The sequence below is a fragment of the Fukomys damarensis genome, unplaced genomic scaffold, assembly GCF_012274545.1.
Source record: "Fukomys damarensis isolate Sample0158 unplaced genomic scaffold, DMR_v1.0_HiC HiC_scaffold_39, whole genome shotgun sequence".
NCBI classification, from domain to species: domain Eukaryota; kingdom Metazoa; phylum Chordata; class Mammalia; order Rodentia; family Bathyergidae; genus Fukomys; species Fukomys damarensis.
Window position 1 is genome coordinate 33,074,523 of NW_022900951.1, and position 15,828 is coordinate 33,090,350.

General features: G+C 36.9%; 1 protein-coding gene across 3 annotated transcripts in view; it reads left to right on the plus strand.

Moving 5' to 3' along the window:
- Sytl5 (synaptotagmin like 5) overlaps nucleotides 1–15,828 on the plus strand; it is a 232,509-nt gene that overhangs the window by 169,090 nt on the left and 47,591 nt on the right. For all 3 annotated transcript variants that reach the window (XM_033760417.1, XM_033760419.1, XM_033760418.1), the window contains 4 exons: nucleotides 665–780; nucleotides 2,178–2,286; nucleotides 5,209–5,343; nucleotides 15,508–15,646. In XM_033760417.1, coding sequence (XP_033616308.1) covers nucleotides 665–780; nucleotides 2,178–2,286; nucleotides 5,209–5,343; nucleotides 15,508–15,646 — 499 coding nt within the window. The remainder of the gene's footprint in view (nucleotides 1–664; nucleotides 781–2,177; nucleotides 2,287–5,208; nucleotides 5,344–15,507; nucleotides 15,647–15,828) is intronic.

Below are 15,828 nucleotides of genomic sequence, written 5' to 3' on the forward strand. Positions count from 1 at the left end.
AACATTTATTTTCTTGCAAATACAGATACTTCTGTCACCTCCATTTTAGACTGGTCTCATCCTATGTTCTTCTTACCATTGCCCTAGTATGAGTCCTATTCCCTTTCTTCTGGACTACTGTAATGGTCAACCTGTCTTTGTCTCATTCTCTAGTCCAGTGTTCATGTTACAGCAAGGAATTTTTCTAAAGTAAATATTGGTTTTGGCCCCTCTATCATTTGGAACTTTCAGTTGCTCCTGATTGCTTGCATTGAAGACCTTTTACCTGCTACGGCAGGGGTAGAGAACTTGAACCCTAGGCCAGACTACTTGGAATAGAGTACTGGCTCTATTACTTATCAGCTGTGTGATGTGAGGCTTGTCATTTTGTTGTTGTAGATCAAAGTTTTCTCATCCATAAAATGGGAATCATAATGCTCACACAAGATTGATATGTGGAATAAAGTAGACAAAGTATGAAGAACAATTAGCAGTTACCTAGCAGATAGAATATAGTAAATTTTGTTAAATTTATGTAATATATAGTAAATATAATTATCATCATAAAATACTTCAGAGATAACTCTATAAATAACTGGCTATTATTTACTTAATTAGGAATTTTTAAGAATTAATCATGCAGATAAATATTTGAATTTCAATACTCTCTTCTTCCCTTGAGTAGGCAGCTAAGGATTATAACTGGAGAATGGTTTTATGAAGAAAAGGCAAAGCGTTTCAAGCAAGTCAATGTTCTGGGCACTGATGTTGTCCGACAGTCAATCTTAAGAAGAAGTCCAGGTAATTATTTGGTTTCAAAACTCTTCTGATCTTCATTTTTTGCAGGCTAAATTATTCCCTTATGTTTTGTAGCAAATAAGTACACCTGAATTTTCTGAATCCCTTTGGTCACCTCACAACTTGGTAGTATGAGATCTTAGTCTGCAATTCATATAAGGAAAGAAGAGGTTAATAGAAAATAAAATTTTAGTGATTTTCCATATATGTGACACACAGAGATTTTCAAAAAAGACTTTTATCTTCATCACAGTTCTTTTTCTGAATGCGCATCTAGTATTTTGCTAAATGTTTAAAACGTATCATAAAAGCAATTAATTAAATGATTCACATTGTGAAAGAAATTCTTGATTTTTCAGTAAGTTTGTTTTTTTACAAATTTCTTTTAAATTTGTACTTTTTCTAATCCTTTAATCTCATCTAAGCATTGATATTGTGCACTACATCCCATTCCCAAAATGGGAGCATTTGGAAATCCAAAGAAACTTTTCTTGTCACAATGCCTACAGTGAGTTACAGCACTTAGTGGACAGGAGCCAGAGATGATAAATGACCTGAAATACATAGTACAGTTTTAGTCGATGGAGAATTATACCAGCACTAAATGCAAATAACACTCACAATGAGAATGCTTTCTGGTTCATTTAAACTATAATTTATTTGATTAAATATTGAGTGAAATTTGTGTTTGGGGGCATATTTCTCATATATAGTATAGTAAAGGTAGAAAAAGCATCTTTTATCCTACTCCTAGATAGGAGATTCCTGCCTTTGTTTTTAAGTCTAGCAGGAAGGGCCAGGATGTTTAAATCTGATTCTAGTACTATGTATGTGTGGCACTTGCAAGGAAGCACTATTACACAAGGATAACATCAGGTCTGATGCTACAAAAGGAGAAGTGGAGTAAAGTAAGAATTAAGCAGTAAGTTATGGCCTATTCCTTCACTCAAAACTCTATGCCCTTCAGTATATGGACTGTCTCTCAAGTCACCAGGTATGTATGTATCTAGATGCCCACTCTCTCAGGAAGCCTGGTTTATGTGCTCTGAGGTCAAGACATAATTTCTATAATCTCATACTGGAACTTAGTCCCTAGGGATTTGGAGCTCTCAAGAACCCTGGCTCCCTCACTCTAAAAATATCTGTGGAGGAATAATGTGTTCATTTCTCCACTGCACTGTTTCTTAGAAAGCTTATCTCAGCAAGTCTCCTACTCAGAAGTCCTGATTTTAGTCTTTAGTTAACTCTGGAACATTCCATAAATTAGAAATAGCTGTGTACCTAAGAAAGTACAATTATTTTGTTCCCTGATAATTTAGAAAAGTGAATGGAGAATATAAATTTGCTTTCATTTCTGGCCATTGTATATATAAATTTGTCTTCTCATTGTTTTTAATGAGGATCCGAAGAGGTACAAAGCCAAGAGCAAACCTGCCAGGATGCAGAAAAATCAGACACTTCACCTTCTGTTGGGCAGAAGGCCAGCCATGGTGGTCCCAAGAGAAAAGGGTAAGACTCAGCCTCTCTGAGGGACGTTTTAGTCTTTATTCCAGACACCTGTGAAATAAAGACTACAGTCTTTGAAATTGAATTTCACTTTAGTGACCCAAAGGAAGTCAGAAACACTTTATCATTCCTCTCAGGAGGTGCAGTTTTAATTACTTTCAGTCTTAGATAAATAAAGGTCCCCGGTGACCTGTGCATGCAAGAGATCTCTTTTCATTTGACAAGTCTGTTCTTGCACCAAGTTGTTCCCATTACTTCTAGATAGAAGGGTTCACTTCAAGGTCGTTGTCTATTACTGCTTTTGTTGTAGAATGTCAGTTCCCCTCCCCTCCAACCTGAATGCTGATATATGAAATCCCCAAATCAAAGATGTATTTCTTGAGATTAAAATATTATATTCTATGTTTAAAATTAAGAATTCTTTAAGGAAAAAACATATTTGGCCACCTCAAGCTAATTCAGGAAGCAAATACATGTGTAAAGTATTAAAAATAGCAATGGGAAATACACAGGAAAGCAAGATGCAAGAGGGTACTGAAGAACTGGGGAAAAACGGGTTCCATTGAGGCAGAAGAACTGCACCCCAAATGCAGACTACAAGGACCAAAAGGTAAACTGCTGCTTCACAGGCAGCCCCACACTTTGTCTTTGTTTCTATCTGGCTCTAAAAAAATCTGGGCCTTTTTTTAGTGTCCTGAATTATGGGAATGAAATGCTTATGTCATCTCACTCAAACACTCATGACTAAACACATCTTCGTTAATTAGCAGAGCTAAATAGGAAATATGATGTAGAGTCTTCCAAGTGTCCTATCATAAGTATTGATCTTTCTCGTCACATTAAATCAATTTATCTCTTCTCAGGATTCTCAGGATGCCTTGCGCCTGTGCAACATCCCTCACATTGCACTGTAACATCCTCTAAACACAAGCAAAGCCATACTTAACTGTCAGCTCTTTGAGTGCCACTCTTGTGGTTTATTTGTTTTTGTATTGTCTCCAACAGTAACTGACTCCTCAAAAACAATCAGTGGCTGGGCTGGACTAAATAGTAATTCATAGCTTAGGAGTGCCACGAGGAGCTATATTTTGCAGACCTTAGCACAGGCATCACAAAGTATGTTACTGAGCTAAGTAGGGCTTGGATCTGAGACACAATAAGTAACCCATCAGCACAACGAATTATACAAACCCTGCACCATTCAAACTGTCATAGCATGAGACTAATACTGCCGAAACTCAAAAGTGGCACCTGTGGTTCTCAGCCTTCAATAAATATAATATCCAGTTGGGGATAAAATATTAACACCGAAAAGTTAATAAGTATAAAGGAATTGTGCAAAAATATAAAATGAGCTACTGAAAGCCTCTCTCAACAAGGCAGGGTGTTAATACATCACAGGAGATGTCATAAGGAAATAAGTACTAAATGAGTGGTTAGAAAATAAATGCTTGGGAGGGCACCAAAGCCATCAAGAAAGACATCAAATTTTAAGTAGGATTTGATGCAGAGCTCAACAGATGGGGTTCAGGATATTAAAAGGGAAGAAAAATGAATCCTGACAGAGCAGACACCTTAAGCAGATGTGCAGAGGTGTATATCTCCACAAGGTGGTTCTCAGAGCAGCAGAGACTGACATTATATTAAGTGCTATTCTCACCAAAAATGTAATTTTCCAGTACATTGAAACTTCTGACACTTTGATAATGACACTCTTCCAAGGTTCTTGGAAGCAGAGACAACTTAGCAGATTCTATTCAGATTCTGCCACTACTTTTGTAATCCATTTTACCCTAGAAAACTGCTGAATATAAAGTATATGAACCACTCTCTCCCAATGCCATTCCCTCAAAATATATAGCTTCATTTTTTTTACTTAATTTTTATTAGTACATGCTTGCAGTACATAATGATTATATTCAGTGTGGGGAATTGGTACCTGAACATAACACATCTCAATTATTTTTCCCCTTCCGGTTCACCCCACTCTCTTTTTTATGATAGTGTATTTGAAAACAGCTATGTTTGGAGTACTCAGTATCCTGGATCAGTACTTGAATCTTAGTTCCTGAAAAGCCACAGTTTTGAGTTCCAAACACTTTAATGAAATGGGAATGCAATCAAATTTCATCCAACCTGATACACTCCATAGGGAGAAATGTCATGGAAGATATAAAGATGGTTTCCACCATGTGAATTTAGTGACTCACTCCATAAGTGTTGGTTGGGTTCTAGTATGTGCGAGTCATCATTCTAGACTCAAGGAATGTGACAAGGGATTTAAAAAGGCAGTCACTGCTCTAATGGAGTGGCAGACTAACAAGTTGTTTCCTCTGTGTGTCCTGGAAGATTATCCCCTCTCTGACCAAGGTGAGTACAAGTTCCCTGTACAATACAATAAAGTACGATACTGTCTTATCACGTGGCAGTGGTAAGTTCTCAAAGTAGGTGATTTTCTGCTTAACAAGAATAAAGGCCAGACTTACCATCAAGTAGGATGGTCCTAGGATAATATCATGACCTCCTCCCTTGACATTGTTCTACAGAGGCATTAGCAGCTCCTCAGAACCCATAAGCCCCCGTGCTCCTTTAAGGAAGAGTTGCTTACTGTTAAAAGTACTGAGCTGGGCACGGAGGCACACACCTGTAATCCCAGCCTGGACTACATAGTGAGTTCCAGGTCAGTCTCAACTACATAGTGAGAGCCTGTCTCAAACAAGTACTAGGAATTGTGTACTCTATGTGTGTGGGGTGTGTGTGGGTGTGGTTCTTTAGTTCTGAGGAATCAAACCCAAGGCCTTGTGTATGTTAAGCATGTGCTCTACCACAGAGATATACCCGAAACCAAAACTTATATTCTAGAAATATTTTAAAATGCTTTCTTAGTTATCTTACTTTTAAATGTATATGTATATGTAATTTCAGATTTCTTCTTAGTAAGTTCAGATCAGCAACCAGAGGAGAAATTACAACTCCCAAAACTGAAAGTGGGCGGAGCTACAGCTTGGATTTAGACAGTCAAAATTTTCGGAGTTTGAAGTCAACTGCTGGTTCAGAAAGGTAAGAGACATAAAGATTGAGCAATGGGACAGGTTGAGAGTGAGCTTGATATATTCCCTTCCAAATAGGGCTCCTAGTCATTTGTCAAATATCACCACGTGGACAACTCTTGACACATAAGGTGAAAAGTCAGGAGGATACTTTTTGTTTCAAATGGAAATCACCTACCTTGCTTCTGGAATTACAGCTGACAGAATCATCTGAGTCATCTGTAGGGGTGAGATGGTAGGAACTCAAGGCTGTACTTCAAATGGAGATGTACACGCCAAACACATACTTTCCATTTTTTTTAATCTTTTTCCATTTAAGCTTCTGTAAAGAAACATCTAAGGGTCATATCCATGCCTTAGAGCTTTTGAAAACTATCAATAATTTTATCATTTGAATTGCTTCAGAGAATATTCCATAAATTCCACTTTCTTCTGATTTTCAGAGGGACCAGGTAAGAATCTCCTGTGCATGAAGCTATCATTTGTAAAGAGAAATTGAAAGGATACCCAAGAGCATAGTCACTTCTAATCAGATTTTATTTTCTCTACCCTGTTGGAGCATGACGCAAGGCTTATTTTCATAATGTATTTTCATAGTGTATTATCAAAGATGAGAAAATGATCTAACCTCATGTTTCATTGATTTGTCCAAATGTTAACTCCTTTTTGTTTGCCATGACTTCAGTAATTTCACTAAACCAACCAGAAAAACTGTCAGATTTTATTTCCTCCATTGGTAGGCTCTGCAAGGGGACTTTCAGGAAATGCTTTTAATTATTGAAGGGGTTTTCCCCATGGTGACTCTGTTTTATTTTCCCCTATATCATTCCTACAAGAAAGCTACTTGCTGTAAAACTGTACAGAAAAAAATAGGGAATAAAAAAATATCATCTACCATCCACTATCAAAGGATCATCACAGTATTCAGTAGTTCCCAAACTTTTAACAATGCAGATATATTCCCTTTATGATAAAAACAGCAAGCCATGGCTACCTTTGCCCTTGAAAGAGTTTTGTTTGGCTTCCTTTATGGCAGCTCCATATTGAGTCACACAGAAACTTTGTACAAATACATCATGTTTATTTTTCATCATTAGACTCCTGATTCTCAGACAGTAGTGATCAAAATTATTTAAAGATGCTGTGAAACTAAGTCGATATTTTTCTTTTTGGTCATCTTCTAGAGACTGATTCGCTGAGCTATCTTGGCTTACACTTCAGGCTAACATCTAAGAGAGATAATATCTAAAAAGAGGAAAGATAGAGTTCTTTGTCTAAAAAAATCAAAAAGCTTTCAGGCCCATCAAACAAAATTAAATTATGTCTTTTTATGTTTTTATTTGAAAGTTATTCAACAAGAATAAGGGGCACACTCCCCAGTTTCACTGTACTTGATACTGTTATTTTAGAGTTTATCTGTTTGTGTTTAGTCCTTGTGTCTTATGTGCTATGAGGTATAATAAACATTTATTTGTAAAGCCATGTGGACATGTTTCACCATATACTGGTGTATTGACTCAGGGGTTTCTCAATCTTATTAAAAACTGGAAAAAGTTCCCCAAGTTTATCTTTTAAATTTATTTAAATTTATCTTTTAAATTGTAAGTACTTGAAATGGTTTAGATAACCAGAATGAATTAAGGTTTGGTTTTGTTTGGTTTGGTTTTAGTTTAAGTGTACCAAGAAAAGTGTTTCTTCCATTTAGAAGGGAATAAAGATGCTTAGGAGATCAGTAGAGCAAAATGTCTCCTTCCTGGAACACGTGTTTATAACAATGATGACTCATTAATAGACTGCCACTGTGATCCCTTCCATTATCCCAAAACAATTTCTTAGATAGTTGGGGCAGGGGCAGTCCCATCTTTCCTTACACATCATCTAAAGAGATCATGAGATTAATTTCTTTCGTCTGTTACATGACCTAGCTTAACAATTATTCTCCTTTCCTTCTACAATGCATATTTCTTCATGGTACATTGGTTTTTCCCTAGAGCAGCTAGGATTGGGCATTCCTTTTAAGAACTCACATCATATCCAAGTAGAAATAATGTTTTATTAGTTGTCTCATTGACTTTATTTCTTTTCAGTAGTTTCAAAGCAGGACAAATTATGAATGGGTCAGGGAAGCCTTATAATCACTCAGAACAGCATGACGAATGCCCATTCAATGGTTGCTAGAAACTGGACAAGTGAGGCAGAGAGGTTTTTTAAAGGATGTAAATGTAAACTTCAGTTAATAGAACTCTATTCAAGGCTATGACTCCAGATCCCTTCTGAGCTGTGATGAGTGGTCTCTATACTATGATTTGTGAGATCGCTATCTTTTTTTTTTTTTTGTACCGGAGCTTGAACTCAGGACTTTGCACTTGCAAGGCAAGCGCAGTGCCACTGAGCTAAATCCCTGGCCCCATGAGATCTCCATCTTAAGTTATGCTATCCCAGAAACAGACAAGGATGTCTAAGCAAGTTAATTATTAATCAGATAATCTCAAGAGAAATCAGGAAGGCAGTTGGAGGGGCAAAACAAAGAAGGGTGATAAGCTAAGTAATGATGCTATCGCAGCTGGGATCTGACTCTAAGACATCAGCCTGATCCCACAGGGGACACTGGAGCATGAATTGTGTTCCTGGCCTATGTGCATTTGGAGGACCCAGAGCATCACATCCAAAACTAGTCAGACACTGACTATGGATGCCCTCAGGTAAGGTTTCCAGACTTAAATAAAGATACAGGACACCAAAATAAATTTATATTTGAGATAAATAACTTTTAAATATAAGTATATCCCATATGATATTTGGAACATCCTAATGCTTAAATGTTACTGATTATCTGAAATTCCAATTTAACTGAGAGTTCTGTGTTTTATCTGGCAACTCTAACATGTAGGTGGGGAGAGATAAACTCCAAGACATTTCTGGGACTCCACCTGTAGTATGAAGAACTAACCTGCAAAGGTGACATGTGCAAAACATTAGCAGAAGAGCCTTTGAAAAGCAGGCTTCCATGCAGAGCCAGTAAAGTGATCTAAGAGGATCTAAATGGGATACCAACAATGTCCCTTAAAAAAACAAAGGAAATGTGAAACTTTGAACCTACACTTACTCCAGCCAGGAAAAAAAAAAAGTAAAATAGGACAGTTTCTGGGCAGCATTTCTATCATCACTAAAGAGGATGACGAACATTATACCAAGGGACCTAGTCCGTTCTCATATCCACTATGCTCTCATTCTTCCCTCCTCCCATAATCCCGCCAGACACACACATAAGTTATTTTATCCAGTTATTATTAACTGCTCTCCAGCAGGGTTGGCATTGGTTTTTGCAGTTTCTAGGAAGCTTCCCAAGCAGACTTGCTTGGCTGTGATCCAAAGCAGAGATTACATCATTCAAACCAGCCCTTGACTATTCTTCGTCTTCATTCTAAGCACTGGCCTTCTGTCTGATATTCTCTCCTGAAAACATTGCAGAAATATATCTTGAAAATATTTTGATGACTTCATGATAAAAAGCAACCAGTCTTTTAAAATATATATTATTTTAGGAAAGTGCGTTTATTAAACTCATTCTATTATTAAATGAAATGTCTTGGGTTTTTATCAGAAGTAAAATTATTTTTCATCCTGAATGTAACTTTCATTGTCATCTTTGTGGTTGAGATGCCAGTTAGGCAGCATCCTCTTAGTGGTAATGTGAATATAGCAAGTTGGGAGTGTCCTAGCTCAGAGTCAGACTTTATATCCATAAACTCAATAGAAATGTTTTGGGTGCTCTATAAAATGCCATGATGTTCTCAGCAAACTCTTTCTTCCTAGGCTTTAAAAAATAGTTCACATGTATAATATATCTCTGAAAATATGTAAATTTTATTCCATAATACTAGCTGTAACAGTTTTGTGACACAACAGTCTAATGGTCATGAAGATTGCCCTCTGAAGGAAAATTACTTTCACCTCTTTCCTATACCTTTGTTTCTTCTCTGTGCTGCCAATTCCTTTTGTATGTGTGTGTGTTTTATTTTAACTGCTTTTGGTTGAACACAGTCCTCTTTAGGGGCACCAAGGGCTGGACAGATAAAGCCACAAACTGTCAAAAATGCTAACAGCACAAAGAAATTCATAAAACCATGGTGGCCCAGGGAAGGAGAATCTTCCTTTACACATGTAGTTTGTCAAGCCATCAGTTGTTCCACCCTTGATTGCTGTTCACTTTACATATAGGTGACTTTCTTACTCATAATTTTAATAAAGTGAAAAATTGTTACAGTTTAGATCTCAGATGTTCCCCCAGAATTCTTACATGTTTGGAGGTGAAGTTTCTAAAGGGTAATTGCATCACTGGGCCATATGTGAAGTTGTGAGAGTGAAGCCAAAGGTGTGGTAGAGGTTCCATGAATTTGGACATGCCAGGAATGTGAAATGTCTGTGAGGAAAACTAGGTAATATAAGTAGAACCAGCCCAAAAGAGAGTCTACATAGGCTGCAACTGGCAAGGCCACAAGGGGAGGGCTGCAAAGTTCTTTGGAGCTCATATTTCACCACAATCTACCCTGTGTGCAGGACATGAAGTTATGAAATCGAATATTTGACCTTTTGGTGTGCAATCTTGCTTTAATTGATTTCTTTCTATTTCTTTATTCCTCCCTTTTGAAATAAGAATGCTTACTCTCTGACATTTTATGTTGGCAGTATTTAATTTGTGGAGTTTTCTAAGAGTTCACAGCTAAGAATTTGACTTGAGTCTCAGAATTTGCCTTGGACTTGGACTTTTCAGCAATTCTGGAACTATTAAGACTTTGACAATTCTTAAAGATGGACTAAGTCAATTTTGTGTAATGATTTGGATATGAGCTTTTGGAGGATTGGACTAAAATGTTATGATGTGGATATAAAAAGTTCCCACAAAATTTTCCTGTGGTCTCTTTCAAAGGTGGTTGGATCACAGAGGTGCTATACTTATGAATGTATTAACCCATTGATGAGTTCAGAGCTGAATGTGCTGTTAGGTAGTAGGCTCTGTTTTGACTTGGGTCACTGGGAGCACAACCTGGAGGGATGTATTCTTGTTCCCAGCTCCTACTTTCTCTCTCTGCTGTTTGGATGCCATGGGTTGAGCAGCTTTCCCTTACCATGCCCCTCTGCCATGTCATTTCTGCCTTGGAGCCAGCCAGCTGTAGACATTTGAGATCTAAACTGTTACAATTCTTCATTTTATTAAAATTATGAGTAAGAAAGTCACCTGTAGGTAAAGTGAACAGAAATCAAGGGTGGAACAACTTTTGGACTGACAAACTACATGTGTAAAGGAAGATTCTCTTTTCTTGAGCCACCATGGTTTTGTAAATTTTTATGCTGTTAGCATTTTTGACAGTTTATATTATATTGAAATAGAGAAATATGTTATGTTTACTTTATAGAGATAGAGTACGTTAAGGCAGTGAATCCTGGAGAAACAGACAAAATAGCAAGGAGGAGGCTTCAGCTTGAAATCATTTGAGCACAGGAATGAAACAAGTCAAAAATCCAATGGTAGTTTGAGTATAGTGTCAAGGGTCTTCTACATCTCCACATCTCTTGTTGTAGTCATTTTCCAGTTGCTGGAACAAAATGTCTGACACAACTGTATGCCTTAATAACTTTCTGACTTCTAGTTGGCTCCAGATTTTTATGACCGTTGACCTCTCTCCTCCAATTGGTTTCTGTTTACATTTACAAATAGAACATTTGATAAATATATTTTTTACCAGACTAAAATACATTTATTAGTCTTTTCTTTCTTCAGACAAATATTTTATTATGATGTTCATCAGACTTGAAGTACAACCTATTTTTCACTCTTTCTCCATACCCAGCCAATATCTTTCCCTATGGCCATTTTCTCCTCCATTTTAGAGGGAGTCTTATTCAAGAAAACAGATCTACTAAAGAAACAGTAAATATTTAAAAAGCCACCCAAAATTATCTGTTGTTTCATTATATTAAATGCTTTTATATGATTAACACTGATTCATTGAAGATAATTTCATTAAGGGCATCAACATTACAATGACCTCTATCCTCTGTCCAGCACTGAAAAGGAAAGATGTGTATAAGCAAGCTATAAAGGCCAGCAGCATGAGGAAATTGAAGGTAGAGAAGATGCCCGACAAATTTAACATCTTCTTTATCTCACTGCTTTCCTCATTCTACATTTAAGAATTTCTATTGTGGTTCACCTATGCCTAAATTTCTCTCTCTCTCTCTCTCTCTCTCTCTCTCTCTCTCTCTCTCTCACATGCACACACACACACACACACACACACACATCCCACCTTCTCCAAAGAATTTTATTTTAAAATGGAGATACATAACCATCTGTGGGTATGCATGCCTGTGTATATGCGCACACACAGAAAGATCAATGAATTTTTTCTATAAGGGTACAGTTAGTTACTGTCTTGGATTTGCAGCCATAAGGCCATTGTCTCAACTCCTCAATTCTGCTTTTGCAGCCTGAAAGTAGTATAGATAACACCTAAATGAATGAGTATTCCTACACCTTAATAAAATTTTATTTATGGGCATTGCAATTTGAATTTCATACACTGTTCATGTTTCACAAAATATTGTTTTACTTTTAATTTTTTTCAACCATTTCAAACTGTGAAAACCATTTCTGGTTTACTGGTCATACAAAAACATTTCATAGATCCAGTTTAGTTAAGCCTAAATTTGCTCACCTCAAGTGCAACACATTCACTCACTAACACAGAAAGTATATTTCCATTTATCACAGTCTCAGCCATGAGGACTACTTAGCTCTCTTCATTTGAGCTCTGTGTTGAATAAGGAACATAATGGTGTAAAGGAATGAGGCAGTACAGCCAGACAGTTATCTTAGATCAATGAGCTTGTAGCTGTAGTTTAGCTGAATGTTTTCCAGATATTGAAATCATGTGGGGAGTTTTAGCACATGCTGATGCCTAAATACCACACTTAGAGAATTCAAATTGATTACTCTCCTGAATGGTCTGAACAGGAGGATTTTTAACAGCTCCCTGGATGTTTCTAATGTACAGCCAACGGTAAAAGCCACTCATCTCACATAAGATGGTTTACAAAGACATAGTAATTTTGGGTCACCAAAGGCTGGAAGATAGAGTGAAATTCAACTTTCCCTCATTTCTTTGTCATCTTTCATATTTATTTCCAATTTACCAGACTCATCTCACTTTGCAACTATAATCTCCCTTGCTCACCTTTCTTACATACTCATTTCAGATTTGAAATATCTGAAAAGTTAGGAAAGCTCATAAAACTCAGAAAGAATAACATGCATTTTTTAATGTGCTGTGTTATGCACTAGCTTCTTGGTCTTGGTAGGTGTTAGTATTTCTCAAGTTAATGTTGCACTAATTTAACCACGCAGGTACAGGCTCAGCAATGCCAGGCACTCTGGAAAGGTTGGATTCTGGGAAATTTATTTCCTAGCTGTGACTCCTGTTAGACTATTATGTAAACCAGAAAAACGACTCATTAAATTATAGTTTCTGTCCCCTATCCTTGATCCTCTATTCAGAAACAGATATATCTGGGAAGCCATTATCAAGATTTGGGAGCAGCATGGAATTAGAGATAATAAAATAGAAGGATTTTTAAAATATATTTTATAAGAAAAAGTAAAAGTGACTCTTTTCTAACCTAGAAAATGTGTCTTTCAGTAACCCAGAACAGCCAAGCGCCCCAGACAGTGTTGTATCCCCACTTTTGGGCCCTATTACAATGAGATAAATGTATTTCTTTCCTGTCAGTTTTCCCTTAACCACATTTTAGCCTGAAGTTTTGTTGGCACTGATTTGTAATACTTCTTATTTAAATCACAGCAAAGTGATATCTGAGTCCAAAAAGATTTTCTTTTCAAATTGACCTTTAAACTTCTCTAGTTTAAGTTAGACTTGAGGAAGGTTTTTGTCCTCTTCCTATTTAAGCAGCAAAAGCTCGTGCATTTTATGTCATATTTTGTATAACATCTGAAAGAGTTGGTACCCAAATATTTATGATGATCTGTCTCATCAAACTACCTTTTTTTTTTAGTCTAATCAAGTGAAAGGAAAATAATTTTTGAAATGCTCACAGTAAATTTCAGGGGGAAAATGAGAAAGTTTATATCATGTTTGAGAAAATGTTGCTAGCAACAATAATTTCCAGTAGTTGACTTCTGATCACAAGATTTTTTTCCTTGTTATAGGAGAGCCTCTTGAGTATCATCACCGCAATTAATCAACTTCTGTCATGTCAGGGCTTCTACATAAGTAGTATTCTTGGTTTCATCAAGGTAATCCATGATGAAAACTTTGTCACAACCATGTGGGTCTAGGAGGACCTTCAATACGGACACAAATAGAAATAGCCACAAGAATCCTTTTGGTTATAAATTCTTGGCTCCTTTCTGCAAGATTCATTTCTAACCTCTTTTTTAAATGAGATTGTACCTGAAATAATAGAAAGAGTTGTAATGTAGTTTTGAGAGTAGAGAGTAGAAAAATCTGTGGTCATGGTACAACTTCACTGTGTAGGTCTCTAAGCCTCTCCTAATTGGAGCCTCCGACATGAACAGAAACACTCAGATAAGTACTAACATGGTTAACTGTTGTTAAATATAGATCCTAAGGCAGAAGCTCAGAAAATCACCCTGAAATTTAGAATTCCAAATTACACCAATCTACTTAATCAGAAAATGTACGTGCATACATGAATGCAATAATTAGTTGACCTATTAAAGACTCGGTTCCTCATCATTAAAATAGAAATGTTAATATCTTCTTTATTGGGATATTTGGGGTAATCGAAAATGGCTAGCACCTAGAAGATGCTCACTAAATACAGCTGCTATTTGCTTACTTACTGATGGTGTAGTGGTGGTAGTGATGTTAATCAAAGCATGACTGACTTTGGTGGCTTTCTGGTGTACATCCTTGAAAAATCTTATGAGTAGTGATTGACAGTTCCAGCAGTCACTACCTGATTTTTCTTCTACCAGATTTATCTTCTAGTGATGATATGTGCAGATTCAGACATTTTCAAAATCTTCCTTTATTCCCATTAATCTCTTCTCTGACCGGCTCAATTGCAAACCTTAAGCACTATTAACCAGTGCTGGTGTGCTTTACCAATAATAGAGAATGTGAAACTCATCAGGGTTTATATTTTCCTTCCTAGTATATTTTGTGCTTAGTGAAGGTAAGGAATAAAATCAGAACAAACACTGAAGTTAAATTCTAATTTGTCAAAACTTTATGTTTACTTATGAAGCTACATTTACTAAGAAAATTGAGATCAACTTGAGGGCTGGAGTTGTCTTTTCTTTTATCATTTTTTAATGAAATTGAATCATTTTAGCAAACATAAGTGATTCAAACCAGTTATCAAATACCATTACTTTTATACCACATTTATTAAATATGCACCATGAACAGTCACTAAGACAACAGAAAAATGAAATATAGTTTCCAATCTTTGATTAAATATGTACTGAATTATTTCTTTGCCTCGAGCGATATGAAGATGCTTGAGATATCATGGTAAATACATGATTCAGTTTCCAATGAGCTCACTTTTGAAAGAGACACCAAGGCCCACATATGTGGATCAATTAGGGGAACAAACAAAATATTTTGTAGTCAAGTACTAAGTAGTTTGACAAAAACATAATTCAAAGGTAGTAAGTGGGGTAGATGTTGACAGGGCCTGTACTCAACAGGAAAAGCCTGATGGGAGTGGTTGAAATTCATCTGCCTTGAAGGATGGAGATTTGTATGGACAGAATGGAAAAGAGGGCTTTTAAGGTCAAGAGAAAGCGAACAAAAGCCTTGCAGGTGACAGTGAACTTGGAAAACTGGGAGAATGACCATGAACGTAGAATGGCTGGGAGAATGTTGGAATGGGAAATAAAGTGGGAAAGATAAGGGAAGCTCAAATCCAAAGACCCTGCAGGCAAACAAATGGGATCAAACCTAGTGAGCCCCCAAAGGTCTTGGAGGGGGAAAGTAACATAACAGTTGCTGAGCAGTTTCAGTATGGTTCTTGTGAACCTGTGGTTCATGTGTTATCATTTTGCTCATCAGCTTTTCCCTGTCTGCATCTTTATTTTCTGCTGTGTTTCCATGTTAAAGTCAGAATGTGCTTTATCTTTTAGGGGCAGTACCTCCTCAGATCTCATTGACCAGGAGACTGGACCTGGGACTCCAAAGAGCAGCTGGAGCAATGTTGTGACACCAGTCACTCAGAGGTCACCAGCTCCAAGCACACGCAGCATTACCTCAGTCAGCAGTAGAGTAAGTGCACCAATGTGAAAGAGGCACTCAGCCTCTGGGATTTGACTTCACCACCAAGGCAGGACTTGGTTTGAACTCTTTCTATTTTGGAGCCTCTTGATGCTGTTTAGTTGTAGACAGGAACAGTCCTCCTGCATCATTACCTTTTTCTTTTTTCTTTTCTTTTCTTTTCTTTTTTTTTT